Here is a 15964-nt window from a genome sequence, read left to right on the forward strand (position 1 = left end):
TATATATATATATTTCTAACTCGAATGACATTAATATATTGTTTACACACCTGCTGCGAAAACATGACTACTACAACGGCTACAATACTTAGCATAAGGTCCCCTTTGTTGTCCTCGATGAATACACACACAATAATCAACGATTATTAGTATCAGAAAAATAATGATGAAACTTTTCATATCGTTTTATTCAACAAATAATGGGCGTTGCAAAACTCAATCCATGGACCTGCCCCCTCTCCCTCCAGCCCCCTCCTCGGTTAGGTTGGACTTAGAACGCCAGGTTACGACCAGGCGTAGTTAAGACCAGGCTTACGCCCAGTTGGTGCAACCCACAGGGCCTTTGTGTATCACCATGGCAACCACGAAGCGTTAGGTGGCCATGTCACCATGGCAACGGCGAGAGCGTTTGAAGACGAGGGGGTTAACGCCACTGGATACAAACGAGGACTATATTGTCGGGAAGTCATGAGTTAGATAGTTCTACAGCTAAAATACACATGAACTAAGTGCAGTTATGTTGTTACAGAGGGCTTCAATGCTCCTTTAAACGTTCACACTGTCTTCAACTGTAAACCATTCACAACTAGGTAAGTTAACCATCTTGCCAAGAAGCTCGCGAGAGGGTTTACGTTGACTTCCAGATAGCCGCGAGAGTGTTTTACGTTGACGCCACTCCGTTGTTTGTGGTTTCATGTTCTTTAACTTCCATAACACCGCACGATTCTTCTTCCTTTCGGTTTGATCACGACTATAAACGTGGCGTTGGTGATCAGCCTGGAATGTGCGAGCTAACTATAGCCAATTTGACATGAATTCACTAGACTGGATATGTGTTGCAGATATCTGTAATTCAATTCGGATTTCCGCAACTAGGCCTACATTCTTTCTATCCTAAATTGTCATTTCAGATATCCACAAAGACATTCCTCCTAGGAGGAATTACGTCACTTCTACCATTCATGCCTATGGGGTTTCTCATTACAGATATCTACAATTCAATTGCAGATATCTACTATGTGAATTGTAGAGATCTGTAATTCCAGTTTGAGATATGTACAATTTGATTATGACTAGTCACAATTCCAGTTCAAGATATCTTTAATTCACCTCAATTCAAGATATCTACATGTCCCTTTTCAGATATCTTAAATTAAGTTTTGACTAGGCGAAATGATGTTGCATATATCTCGAAGTGGAATTATGACTAGTCAAAATGACGTTTTAGATATCTCAAACTGGAGTTAGGGATAGTCATATTAAAGGGACTCTTACCTTTGTTGCATTTTTACACTTTTTTTGGATAAGGTTAAATTGGTATTAATAAGGTAATAACACTCTAATATGCAAGACAGACCCACCAGGAGTAAAAACAAACAATTATTTTACTCTCATAATATTTAGTGAAAACTTCAACCAATAAAATTCTTCGGACCGAATGACCTTATTGGCCGACAGACCTGTCTGTTTGCTGCATGGATATATAAGGTTTTCCGTCTGCTTCTTGTGGCGCATTCGGGCCCGCGTCATCAAGGCGCGTCCTCAACTAGAGGGTTTGTTTTGATTCCACGGCAGACAGTAGCGAGTAGCGACCGTAGCGACTGACGATGGCAGACCAGAGTGGTCCACGGCGTACTGAAACTACACCATTCAGTCCGATTAGGGGACTCATCTCGGACTCAGACTCACAGAGTTACCCTCCTCTGGAGCCTCAGGAAGACCTCCAGACTGTTGGCCACCAACTGCACCATTCAGTCCGACAAGGGGACCCGATTCGGCCTCAGAAGCCAAGTGGTCCCGCTCCCCTGGATGATTCTCAGGACCTCCAGACCGTTGGCAACCAACCGCACCACTTAGTCCGATTAGGGGACCCGTTTCGGACTCAGACGCGAAGTTGTCCCGCTACTCTGGAGCTCCGGGAAGACCTCCAGACCGTTGGCACCCAACAGCACCACTCAGTCCGATTACGGGACCCATTTCGGACTCAGACGCGACGTTGTCCCGCTACTCTGGAGCTACAGGAAGACCTCCAGACCGTTGGCACCCAACCGCACCACTCAGCCCGATTACGGGACCCATTTCGGACTCAGACGCGACGTTGTCCCGCTACTCTGGAGCTACAGGAAGACCTCCAGACCGTTGGCACCCAACCGCACCATTCAGTCCGATTAGGGGACCCATTTCGGCCTCAGACGCTACGTTGTCCCGCTACTCTGTTTGTAATGCTCATACACCTTTCTTATACTCAGTGGGACCACTGTCCTTCAACATGGGGCCTCAAAACGGTATCACACGAAGCCCATAAAATTACAGTGAGCCACCTGCTAAATTTCTTGTTTACTAGACCCCTGGTAGATATTATGACCCTTGGGAGTCTAAACATAACCGATGGGAGTCTAAACATAACCCATGGGAGTCTAGAACTTTTGTACTGTAGCGACCCTGGGACAGTTAAATAGTTTGTGTGTTATGTGTTACATTATATTTCGTTGTCCGCTATGCCAGTTGTTCTATGTGCATGTATTGTAATGTTCTTCTTGTCAATCAGCGTGGGGGCGAATCATTAGGTCAGCTGGGGGAGGGCCTTGGAAGAACAGGAGGGTGGGGGCCTGCACGCGAGTGAGACCGTGTTGGGGGTTGCCGGGGTAACCGGGGTTTGTTTTGTGTCGGTTTTCTGCCGTTGGTTACAATGTTACGGGTTTCAGTGACCTGGTTTTGGTTCATTAAAACTACCTTCAACTACTAATGACTCGACATCATTATGTCACCGGCGAGGTCGTTACAGTACTCTAAAAAATAACGCTTAGTTTTGTAAAATAACGCTTAGGGGGTGGGGCATTGGAGGAAGGCGGGATGATTTGAATGTGCTGTAATTCTCAAATGCAACAAAGGTAAGAGTCCCTTTAATTGTAGTTATATATTATCAAGTTATAGATATCTTGAATTTAATTTTGATAGAGATATCTAAAATTGGAGATATCTGTATGTTTTATTCTTCCTAGTCAAAATGTAATTACAGATATCTTGAATTAGAGTTTTGACTAGGGGAAATGACGGCAGCCGGAATTGTCATATGGCAAGCCAATTTGACATGAATTCACTAGACTGGATTTGTTTTCCTGATATCCATAATTCAGTTTCGCCTAGTCAAAAAGAACATTTCGGATATCCGCAACATTCTTCCTATGCACAATTGTCAGTTCAGATATCCACAAAGACATTCCTCCTAGGAGAAATGACGTGAATCACTTTTGCCATTCATGTCTATGGGGTTTCTCATTACATATATCTTCAATTCAATTGCAGATTACCACTATGTGAATTAGGAATATCTGCAACTGAATTGTAGATATCCGCCATTCCACGAGACATTTACAATGTAATTTCACCTAGTCAAAACTTAATTCAAGATAGCTGAAAAGGGAAATGTAGATATCTTGAATTGAGGGGAATTAAACTGGAGTTATGACTTGTCAGAATCAAATTCTAGATATCTCAAACTGGAATCACAGATATCAACAATTCAGTTGCAGATATCCGTAATTCACATCTGTGGATATCTGCAATTGAATTGTAGATCTGTAATGAGAAACCACTAGGGATGTGTCGGTCGCGACTGATTCGTTACAACGAACGAATCCCGAACGTGAACGACAAGAACTGGTTCCCCAAAACAAGAAGAACTGGTTCTTTGATTCTTTTTTTTTAACATAAACCAAACATATGGTCACGTAAATAAAATATACAAACGAACAGAGCTCCGTCTCCCCGCGACTTCCATTGATTGAGTCTACAACTTTCTCAAAGATTCAGCCAATGAGAGGTAGCAATGGTGTTGGAATGGCACCTGGGTAAACCAATGACAAGGCGGTACCGTCGAATATTCGCGCTTTCTCTGTCTGACGTATCTTGGGTCATACCATTCGACTCATATATCCCCCTACATTTTTTCGAAAATAGACTTGACCTCCATCTGTTTATTGGATAAACGCATTTCCCAATCCCAGGAGTCTTTGCTCCATTCTACGTCAATTTAAGAACAAACAAAGAAATTAAACTGCAGTTCGTATTTTTTATTTATGACCATGCAAGTTCTGTAATGCCTGAACAATGAAGAATTAAATGTAAAGTAAAATAAAATTATAAATGTAAAACCATGAATGAAATATAGAGAGTAAGCAAGTGGTATAAATATTGGTGGGACGTTCGACATACTATATAGCAGGCATCTCCAAACGGCGGACTGCGGTCTTGACTGTCCTATCCGGCCCCACGACCAATTAAAAAAAAAAAAAAATTATAAAAAAAAGTTTTTTTATTATTTATTTTTTTTAAGATGTAATCTGACGTAACGAACGAATCAAAACGAACGAATCAAATAAACGAATCGTTATAGTGAACTGAACTGAAAGAACTAGTTCCCGGAAAAGAATCATTTTGCCCATCCCTAGAAACCACATAGACATGAATGGCAAAAGTGATGTCACTTCTCGTAGGAGGAATGTCTTTGTTGATATCTGAAATGACAATTGTCGATAGGAAGAATGTAGTTGCGGATATCCGAAATGTTATTTTTGACTAGGCAAAACTGAATTACAGATATCTGCAACACATCCAGTCTAGCGAATTTATGTCAGATTGGCTTGAAATATTATGACGTTTGAGATATCATTCAATTTCTGCCTGGTAAAAACTGATTTACAGATATCTGCAATTGTCATTTAAGATGTGTGACAAGTTGAATGTTGTTTTCAGTGACGTCATTGCAGATATCTGTAATTCAGTTTTGCCAAGTCAGAAATTGAATGACAGATAACTCTGTCGTTTCGACTATTCATAATTACGTTACAGGTATCTGAAAATTCCAACTATTCAAAATGTATTATTTACCACTAGTCAGAATGACTTTGTTGATATCTACAATGTTAATTCCGGATAGTCAACCTTAGGGTCTGAATAGGACGTTTACGAATGGGCTGGATATGATGTAGACGTATGGGCTGACGCCGCTGTCATGCCAAATTTGTACCGGCTGCCAAATTTGTACCGGGCGCGTCATCCATATGTAATCCATTCCAAACCTGCCTGGCAACAGATGATCGCGTCGACCGTTGCCTGGCAACGGACGATCGCGTCGAATGACGTGAAAGGTTCACGAACATTCGCGAACCTTCAAGCTCGTTCATTCGCACTTGTCCATTATCTGTCTTGTGCTATTTCGTCCTTGACCTGCTTTAAACACTCAGTTTACTTGCTAAATTTGATTAAACAATTGAATGCAATAGAAATATAAAGTAAAAACAAGTGTTATCTAGCGATCCGTTTTCTGTATTATGTTATTTCGTCTTTGGCAACATGAGCGCGAATGTTTTTTGAAAAACGCTTTCAACAATCAGTTTACTGGCTAAATTTGATTAAACAATTAAATACAACACAAATATAAAGTAAAAACAAGTGTTATCTAGCGATCCGTTATCTGTATTATGTTATTTCGTCTTTGGCAACATGAGCGCGAATGTTTTTTGAAACCTGCCCGGCAACGGAAAACCCTTAGGTAATCAGTTGTCCGTTGCCTGGCAACGGACAACTGTTGACGTGCCCGGTACAAATTTGGCAGCCGGTACAAATTTGGCATGACACCGCCTTCAATCAGCTTGAAAGCTGTTACGTGTCTTTACGTAAACCTTCCCTTTTCCAAAATAAGAGTGTTCAGGAAACGCCCCTAAGAAGTTTGTAGGCTATGACATAAAACCGGAAAAACTGATTGTTTGTGAGACCATGGACATATTATAGAATGTACAGCGGATTCCAAAATGGCGCCCATTCATTCCTATGAAAACTGCTCAATGTCGCAGGGCAACATCAAGGAGAGATTTGCTTCCGCATCATGGGAGCCTAGCCACGCCCTAGTTCATGACGTACTGGATGCAGAAATATTCATTGTTTTCTAGCATTGTTAGCGCTGTAGCATCATATGCGAGAGGTCTGAGCGATCGCAGTCGCATTGTTTACCGACCGTAAAAGTTTACTTCATAAATGTGAAAGATTGCTCCATATAACACCAACAACATGGTAAATGTATGCAGGCCTAGAAAAAAATACTGTTCAATGCTTTTATGCTTAAGAAACAGATTCCTAACTATTTATAAAAAATGCAATCAATAGTTTACATACAAATAAATGGTTACATATCGGTCAGTAACGAGGTTGGAGTAGCCTACCCACATAAATAATTTTAATACACCAACAATGTTAACTGTCACACAGCTAAACAAGCAAATGAAAAAATTAAAACTAACGCAACTGAAATGTTTATTAGGCTATTAACAATATTATGAAAATGATACCATAATGCACCCGTTCTTTGTCTTTGGTCGCAAGCAGAGGAACGTGAGAGTCACAGAGCAGCAGCTGAACCAGTCTAAAAGTTCCCTTTATCACTAAAAAACTTTTAGTGATAAAAAGTCACCACAGTGACTGAAAACCATCACCGTCATTCATGTTAAGTAAAAGGTAAAACCTCGGAAACGAGAAGTTAAAGGGTAATTCCAGTGTAAAATGGATTTGGGATGTGTTTTGTATGATAACGAGTTGAAACGTTCATTTTGGAGCTCAAATACCGCATACAGACGCTTTCTTCAGTTGGCTGTTTTTAGCTGATTCTATCAAAACGCTATAAACTTGGAACAAAGGGGGCAGTGGTTATGGTAAAAGCTAAATCGCTGTTTTAAACCACTCAAAAGGCTAGAAGTAGCCCGACATTTCTTTGGTAGTATAATAAGGGTCTTAACATATAAAACGAGGCATTGAGAACTTTGTAAGTGTACAGATTGTTTATTAAAAATGTCATTTTACACACAATACCATCAGTAGATCACCCATCGACGCCATTTTGTTTTCAAGACTCGATAGGTAGATTGACGAACACAGAGATTGTGACAGCCGTCAGCAACACGCAAGCTCTGTGTTCGCCATTCTACTTATCGAGTCAACAAAATGACGTCGACGGGTGATCTACTGATGGTATTGTGTGAATAAAATGTCACTTACAAAGTTCTCAATGCCTCGTTTTATATGTTAAGACCCTTATTATACTACCAAAGAACTGTTGGGCTACGTTGAGCCTTTTAAATGGTTTAAAATAGTGATTTAGTTTTTACCATAACCACTGCCCCCATTGTTCCAAGTTTATAACGTTTTGATAGAATCCGCTAAAAACAGCCAACTGAAGAAAGCGTCTACATGCGGTTTTTGTGCTCCAAAACGAACTTTTCAACTCGTTATCATACAAAACATATCCCAAATCCATTTTACACCGGAATTACCCTTTAACGGAGCCGTGCACTAGGCCCTCTCGAATGCTGGGCTGAAACAACATTTGTTTCACTACGACTCCTTTCAGCTGCCCACCCCTCCTTCTAAAAAATAAATAATAATAACATAAAACGGCTAATAAAACGCTTGAGGTGGCGTTTTGAAAAGAGAAAACGTACATTTTTTTAGTACATGGCATAAAGATAATTATGAGCCTTTGATTGATATCCAGACATTTTTTGCGGAGACACATTCCTGTTCCCCACTTGTATTGGAGTGAATGGAGATATCTACTTCTGTAAGCTATAAGCTAAGTTTTGTAAGCTATAATGTATCGTAATGCAAATGTTGGAATGGGTGTTAAGTTCTCCTCTTACTGCTTGCTGCAAGTTCACTTTAGTCTATCAATGAAATGTGCAACCGTTTTTTGTGACGTGATCTCGGAGGACTTGGGTAGCTGTACTTCTGCACGAAACTCTGAGCGAAAACTCAGACCCAACAGAGTGGACCTCCCGGAAACTCAGAGCGTTTTGAAGGCGGCATGTTTATGACGTAGCCTATACGTACGGGCCGAATATGACGTATACGTAAGGGCTGAATATGACGTATGGGCTGGATATGACTTCTACGTACTGGTTGAATATGACGTAGGGGCTGAATATGACGTATGGGCTGAATATGACGTACGTACTGGCTGAATATGACGTTTGGGCTGGATATGACTATGGGCTTTTACATTTACATTTACATATGGGCTGAATTTGATCTACGTATTGGGCTGAATATGATGGATGGGCTGAATATGACATATGGGCTGAATATGACGTAGACTTATGACGTAGACTCAGATGGCAGCGAATTATGGGGAAATCATTTTCGCAAATGGGGCCAGATTTTGCTCAATATAAAAGAATCCATCAACATATCACATATTTTTTGCCATGTCTACACTTTACTATTGATTCACGATGTAACCATCTGATGATCACCAACAAACACAGAACCTGTGTTCAACGCCCAACAGATGGTGCCAGTAATCCTGTTGGATTCCGGACGCAGATTCCAAATGCAGTGAACACAAACGGTCGCGTGAACGTAATCACTGACGAGAAGTCCCGTTATTCCCAGGACACATGAATGGCACATTAATGGGCTGCATATGACGTATGCATATGGGCTGAATATGACATAAGGGCTGAATATAACGTATACGTACGGGCTAAATATTCATATACGTACAGGGCTGAATATGACATAAGGGCTGAATATGACGTATACGTATGGGCAGAATATAACGTATCGGATGAATATGATGTACGTACGGGCTGAATATGACATATTGGGCTGATTATGACTTATGGGCTGTACAATGGTGTGTACAATGGTCATCGAACAGAGTTTGGACAACCTGAGCCACTAAACCCACCCCATCCTACCATCAAAACACACAACCTGAGCCACTAAACCTTCCCCATCCTACCATCAAAACACTCAACCTGAGCCACTAAACCCTCCTCATCCTACCATCAAACCACTCTTTCTTTGTGTTTCCCTTCTCCTACCTAGCACCTCTACACACTCTGATCCTCAATGAGGAGGGGGTGAGCTGCCGTGACCCTGAGGCGATGGCAGTGACCCACCTTAGTTTCCCTGCCCTTAGACAGGGGTCTCCGGTGCCCCTCGGCCAGTTGGTGGAGGAGAGCCGGACCCCCAGAGCCTCCACCGCCCCCCATCACCTCCTCACTTCAGGTGATAGCCATCCCTGTGTTGATTCCTTCTAGGACTGTGATGAGGAGATGAATCAACGTGGAACGTCTTCACCTTCCGCCACGATAAGGAGAACATTTGGAGCAGAACTGGAAGCCTTAGGGCGATATCGATGCCAATCTTTGTTCCAAATCTTAATTTTGTCTCGACAGCCGCTTGCTGCGATCTAAACCGAAATAGCATTCATGACTTCCTTCATTTTTGTTGTCATTTATGCAGGGAAAAATCATCTGACAGAATATAAAAAATACATACTTGCTATCTGTAGTATTGGGATTTATATTTTGATTTGATTTGAGTGACTTTTGCTATATCAATATATATGATACATATCGTATATCACTTCTTGGAGATCGTTTTCTTTATTTCCAGTTTCCCCATAGCCACTGACTGTCACTCATGTGTCTGTTTTGTCTTTTAAATGGAACAAAAATCCACTAGCAATCTTCATCTGCAAAAAGATTTATTATTTTGTCAAAGCATATTCTTTTTAATATCCTTTTATTCTTTCAGAGATATACAGTCGAATGAAGAGCAACAGCCAGATACAAGCAGAACCGGCTGCCCTCCATTTTAATGGCTTCAGTCTGGGAAAAGGCTACCAAAAGGTCCTGGTGAGGCATCCTTCCCTTTCTTTCTGCAAAGTCTAGCTGTTCTGTACCCCCTTTTCCATTTCTCTTTGGTCCAATCCCAAATAGCCCATCTTTAGCTTAACCCCGTTCCCATTGTTATAATTACCCACAGGAATGCATAGCTGTTACCGTTTTGGATTAGACAGATATTTGTACAGGTATTTGTCGATAGTGGTTGTACAGGAATTCATCATCCGTTGTCCTGTTGATTCGATTCTTTATCTCAGTTCTAGATGTCATGTAGACATGTCGTACCAAGAGGATTGTATAAGATCTGAATTATTTCACTCGGATTCAGAATTCTGAATGATTTTGGCATACTGTGAGAGGTTGGCATATAAATACAAAGTGCTTACAAAATGCTTTATTGTTAGAATTTCTTCTTCAAAATTGAGCTAACATTTAGTTAATATAAATAAATAATATTAAACAAGAATTCCAACCAAATAAGTTATTAAGAACTATCAATGATGTATGCTGTGAAAGGTTTCCGTGAGAGTGGCTTTAGGCTATGAAATGGGTATGAGGCATGTCAACTATAATCATATCATATAATCATAGAGTAGATATCAATGATCTAGATCAGAGGTCTTCAACAGGGGGTCCGCGACCCCTAGGGCGTCCGCGAAGCTACTGCAGGGGGTTGCGAAAGTTCTGGTTGATTAGACAATTTTTTATATTCCCCCCGCAATTTTTTCCACAAATTGAAATGTCTTTAAATACACATTAAAATGAATCCAATACACTAGCCGCGTTTACATGGACACTTTTGATCCCATTTCTATTCGGAATAGATCTATTCCTATCATGCGATCTGAATGGCATTTAGAATAGTGGTAAGCGTACGTTCGTATCTCTCTCGCGCAGAGAGAGAGAGAGTGCTGTTATGTAAGGGATAATGTACAGAACGCCGGCCATTATCGGGATTATAAGCGATCAGCGGAGAAATAGTCTACCAAAGACGTTGACGTCGCTAAGCAACCGGACACGCTGGGGTTGATAAATTACCGGACTATTGCGGAGTGATAAGAAACACACTAACAAACATCACAAATTTTCGTTTAAACATTTATGTTTTAAAAATGTCTATTTGAATAGCTTTTATGCATGATTACATGCAATTGACAGACATTGTTGATTTTGGCAGGTATCAGTTTATTATGTTATGTTATGTTTATGAATGGCAGTGGCATGGCCAACCTACTCACTGTACCTTGCACATGTTTAAAATAAAAACATGAATATATGAACCTGTGTATTACTTGGACATCTTAGTATTGAATCCAAAATAACAAGGTACACTGTAAAAACGAAAACTTAAAATTGTTGGTCTCATTATGATTTCTGAGTAAAATGAATACAAAACATTAAGTATTCATGTCAACTGTGCAATGCAATTTAGTCCAACCAACAATGTTGAGTTTTGGGTCAAGAGTTGGGCTCACTGTAGTCTAAGTCAGACTGTCTGAGGCTGGGCCAACTACGGTGCACATGCGCATTTCGACACTATCCCCCGGGGAGTCTGGGTATTCGTGATGCCGGTTGGGAAAAAGGGGTTTATTGCCTTTTGTCAATTTGTTTGTTTCGGTTTGGGGTCTTTATTGTTTGTGTGTTGTTTATTGTGCGTAGTGTTGCCGCCACCGTTACCGAGAATTACATGTCCGTTGGTTGGGTGTGCGGTGCGCTGTGTGTTGCGGGTGTGTGTTAAATAAAGGCAGCTCTCGGGATCGTGCGGTGTATGAGGCACGAGAGTTGCGTCACCGTTTAACCTGGGCTCACGTCTCGTGCAGAATAAGTTTGACCATAATGTCAAACTTGTTCTGCACTTTGGTTTGCTGCTACATGTTGCTTGTTCTATTGCTGTCTGGCATTCTGAAATTTAAAATGGAAGTTTCAAATTATTAATTTTAATAAAGTGAATTTAAAACTCGTTTTGCATTCTTTGAAATGTTTTTTTAAAAAATAATATTAACCTTAATTTGAAATATTAAGTTAACACCCCTGACTTATTTTTTTGAGTTTGTAAAATATAAAAATCTTAGTTGGTATAACTCTAACTTTCAAGTTTGACTAAAGAAGAAAATGACCTTTTTGATGCGCTCAAAACTCAAAAATTGATTGCAGTAAGTTGCCTTGCAATTTTGAGTTTGCTCAACTTTTTCTTTTTTTACAGTGTACATTTATATATGGCACTATAGGACCAGTTTAATATAAAACACAATTTTATATAATATATAAGTAGGGGGTCCCCGCTCCATCTCTCCATCAGTTTGGGGGTCCTTGGCCTGGAAAACGTTGAAGACCCTGATCTAGATTGATTTGAGTGTGTATACATGTGCATAGCACATGTTCATTTAACTCTGAGTTTTGAGTTCTCTGTGGTGCAGGAACATCACTGCGTTGGGGAGGAAAGGTTTTGGTCTTAATGGAAGACAAAGTTGTTTACCTCCCTTCTCTCTCTCTCTCCCTTAACACTTTATTCTTTGTTTCATAATTCTAATTTTTTTGGTTAGAAATTAATCAATATCTCATCCGAGGTGATTAATATCCACATCATTACCACGCAAACCAAGTACTTCCGAACGACCTATACCAAAAAGGTATTTTCCGTTATTAAGTAATCCACAATTTAAGACTTTTTTGATTCGACAGCTTTCCCCGGCCGATCTGATCAATCTTGTTAAATTTTGTACCCTCCCCTGATTCTAGTACCGGCTCATTCCCGGCCTGGCCTACACTGTCAAGGTCCACTTCTGTCCTGACCAATGGCGCTACTTCTACGACTGCCTTCGCATCCACTGCAAGGTCGACCCTTTTCTTCTTGTCTGTGTTAGTTGATATTTCTTGTTGCCCTGTTATTATTTAGGTTCATGTCAGAATGAATCCCATGTCCATCCTTATATATTAAAGGTAAAGTGTGTCGAATTTAGTGGCATCGAAAGGAACGGACTTGGCAGAGATTAAATATAATATTAATAAGTGTGTTTTATTTAGGGTTTAATCCAGTGAAAATAAGAATGGTTAAGCATGTTTCTACAGTAGCCCTGGAGGGAAAAACTGCTCTAGAGTTAATCCCAAAAAGCCTTTTATGCTAAGAGTTGTAGGAATGAGGGGGCGAGTTATCCCCATGGCTACGACCCATTTGTGATTCCTTTCTAGTTGTGTAGGAGTGTTATAATTAGCAATGTTGCATGTGAAATGTGCCACACACTGTGATGTTATACTATAAATGGGACGTGCCTTATATAGCCAGTGAAGATGAGCATGTGCTGTCCTTTAACTAAGTGCCCTATTTGTTTAGAGGATTTAATTATAGTGGAGCAAACTGCACACACTGTTCAGCCTCACCCAGCCCCAGAGTCGAACCTGTCGGACTCTGGCCAGGTGGGGCTGCTTCAACCATCAAACACATTTAAACATCTCTCTCTCTCTCTCTCTCTCTCTCTCTCTCTCTCTCTCTCTCTCTCTCTCTCTCTCTCTCTCTCTCTCTCTCTCTCTCTCTCTTCCTGACCCGGTTCGCCCACTCCCCCTAGGGCGAGGAGGCCCTTTTAATTCCAGTTCATGCCTACCCTGTCATTGATGACCTATGCATCCCCCCGCACATCCACCTGCCCAGCATACCTCTGGGACACAGGTGTGTGTGCGTGCCTGCGTGCGCGCCCGCATGCGTGCGTGTGTGCGTGTGTGTGTGTGTGTGTGTGTGTGTGCGCGCGCGCGCGTTCGTGCGTGTGTGTGTGTGTTTGCGTGAGAGGGTTTTAGTGAGGGGGCGGGCATATTTGTTTTTGTTGTATTTATTGATGCATATGTGTGTCTATCTTTATCTCTATCTCTCTATCACAAACAAATCTCTCTATCTGTCTGTCTGCCTACCTACTTATTCACATATCTATCTATCTATATATTTATCTATCTACCTATCTACCTTCCTCTCTCTTTTCTCTCTCTCTCTCTCTCTCTCTCTCTCTCTCTCTCTCTCTCTCTCTCTCTCTCTCTCCATCTCTCTCTATCTGTCTATCTCTCTCTATCCGTCTATCTGTCTTCCCTCCTGTAGTGTGAGCCACAGCCTCCCCCTCCGCTGCAGCTGTCCCGCTGACCTAGAGGTTGAGTTCCAGGTGCATGTGATCCAGCCCCACCAAGCCTTCCAGGTGCAGCCCCTCGCAGGTACCAACCCACCACTCTCGGACAGATGACATAAGGGCACACCAAGAAAATACCAAAAACACCCACATTGGAATTCAGGCCAGTGTGCCAAACCCGTTGGTGGTTGTTGGCTGTTATCGGATTACGTAGAAAGCATGTTTTCCAAACTTCGGCCAAAATGTTATTATTGGGTATTGGTGTTCATCGGGCCAGTGTGCATGCACCTTTAAGTGCCCGAAATGTTTTTGCCATTACAAACCTAATTCTGTTAGTGACATCCCAGTAGTGTCCACACCCAGGTTTGATACGGCTTGTAATGGTTAATTTAAATTATTTGTACTAGGCATTCTATTTTTTTATTTTTAATATCTAGATGGTCCCACAAGGCTATGGATAACCTTAAGTAAGTAGGGCTGTTTCAGGTGTAGGGTGTTGCTCTCTCATCTCTTCTATCCGCTTTGGATAAAAGCGTCTGCTAAATGCCCTAATTGTAAATTGTTAATTATATAACAGAGCATGGACTGTTGTTAAATATACCACTGACACGGGTTATACATAAACTGACCTTTCCAGCAATAAATTGGTGGCATGGTTATTTTTGAGAGCAGAGGGGACCACAGTACACATTTTTTTGTGTGTGTCATAATGAAGTAAACTTTCTCTCTGCACTAACCAAGCACAACCTCCTTCTACCTCAATAATTAGGTTGTGGTTTAGCTCTGTCACACACACACAAACCCACACTTCACCACCTCTACCGTGTTCCAGGATCGATACCGGCTAGCGGGGAGGTGGTGATCACCGTGACCTTCCGTCCACTCGAATACGGAACCTCTCAGGTGACCATTCAGCTGGTCATCTCCCAGTTCAACAGCAAACCCTTCCTGTGTACGCTAATCGGGAGCTCCGCCCCTCACCTGCCCACCAGGTAAACATAACACCCTCTAATCTTATAAAAGTCTTATAAAAATCCAAAACTCTGCTTCTAACATATGCACGATTACACCAATCACTAGCTTATGTGTTGACTACATATTGGACTATCGAGCCTTCCTAAAATATAAACAACCCTTTATCGATTTTGACTAAAAGACGGCAATAAATGGACGTTTTTGAGGTGCGGAGCCACCGCACACACACTTTCGGTGGACAGGGCCCAACCCCCAGTGGACAGGGCCCAACCCCCAGTGGACAGGACCCCACCCCCAGAGGACAGGACCCGACCCCCAGTAGACAGGACCCCACCCTCAGTGGACAGGGCCCAACCCCCAGTGGACAGGGCCTAACCCCCAGCAGTGGTGCCCTCGGATATTAAACCCCCTCATATTTAGGATGCGGTTCCTAGGAGAAAAGTTGGGGCCACTATCCATCAAATCAAAGGCTCTTGTGGTGCCATTGTTATCTCTGCAACAGTTCATAATCCATGGAACGAAAAGAAGAAAATATATATGTAATATATATATATATTTATTGTATTTATGTCACTAGCTGTGACAAGGATGTTTAGATATGCATCAAATGGATGTTCACAGCCTCTCCACCACCGACCCACCTCCCCCTCACTGTTCCCTGCAAACAGCGGAAAGGCAGATAGATGAGATATGCATTGCGGCAAAGATATGTGTCCTGTGGTAATAAATTATACCAAAGAAAAATAATATTCAGGTCTTGACATTAAGCTTTTTAATGTGGCCCTTTTGGCCACTTGCCAAAAGGGCAAGTTGCTGTTATATTTAATTGCCCAATAGCAAATAATACTTGACCAAAATGGAAAATCTAGGCCTATTAAGACAATTTATAAAACCAACAAGTATTTGTTGAATTATAATAATTTATTCAAATATAAAACACAACGATTATGGCTGCAAAGCTGTCAAACCAGCAAGCTTAACAGAAGAAAAACTAGGGCCTCAAAATTAATTAATATATTTTTTTGATTTTTAGTGAATATTTCAAACTATTAATGCATCCCGATTCGCTATAATGCAAAATGATCTGCAAATAATCACCTGTAGTAAGTAACAGCCCACCATTGGCAACTACTACAGCAATCAGAATGACAAAATGTATTTTGATTGATTTGTGGTGATTTCTTGCCTGAAAAAATCCAC

The 15964-nt window shown here is 41.3% G+C and overlaps 1 protein-coding gene across 1 annotated transcript in view; it reads left to right on the top strand.

Moving 5' to 3' along the window:
• Nucleotides 1–310: 310 nt before the first annotated feature.
• The window catches only part of cfap221 (cilia and flagella associated protein 221), a 65533-nt gene continuing 49879 nt past the window's right edge, over nt 311–15964 (top strand). The window contains exons 1-8 of the mRNA XM_030353555.1: nt 311–590; nt 8881–9063; nt 9595–9695; nt 12227–12313; nt 12423–12518; nt 13247–13347; nt 13765–13874; nt 14622–14781. Of these exons, the coding sequence (XP_030209415.1) occupies nt 8940–9063; nt 9595–9695; nt 12227–12313; nt 12423–12518; nt 13247–13347; nt 13765–13874; nt 14622–14781 (779 nt within the window). The 5' untranslated portion in view covers nt 311–590; nt 8881–8939. The remainder of the gene's footprint in view (nt 591–8880; nt 9064–9594; nt 9696–12226; nt 12314–12422; nt 12519–13246; nt 13348–13764; nt 13875–14621; nt 14782–15964) is intronic.

The sequence above is a fragment of the Gadus morhua genome, chromosome 4 (genome assembly GCF_902167405.1).
Source record: "Gadus morhua chromosome 4, gadMor3.0, whole genome shotgun sequence".
Lineage (NCBI taxonomy): Eukaryota > Metazoa > Chordata > Actinopteri > Gadiformes > Gadidae > Gadus > Gadus morhua.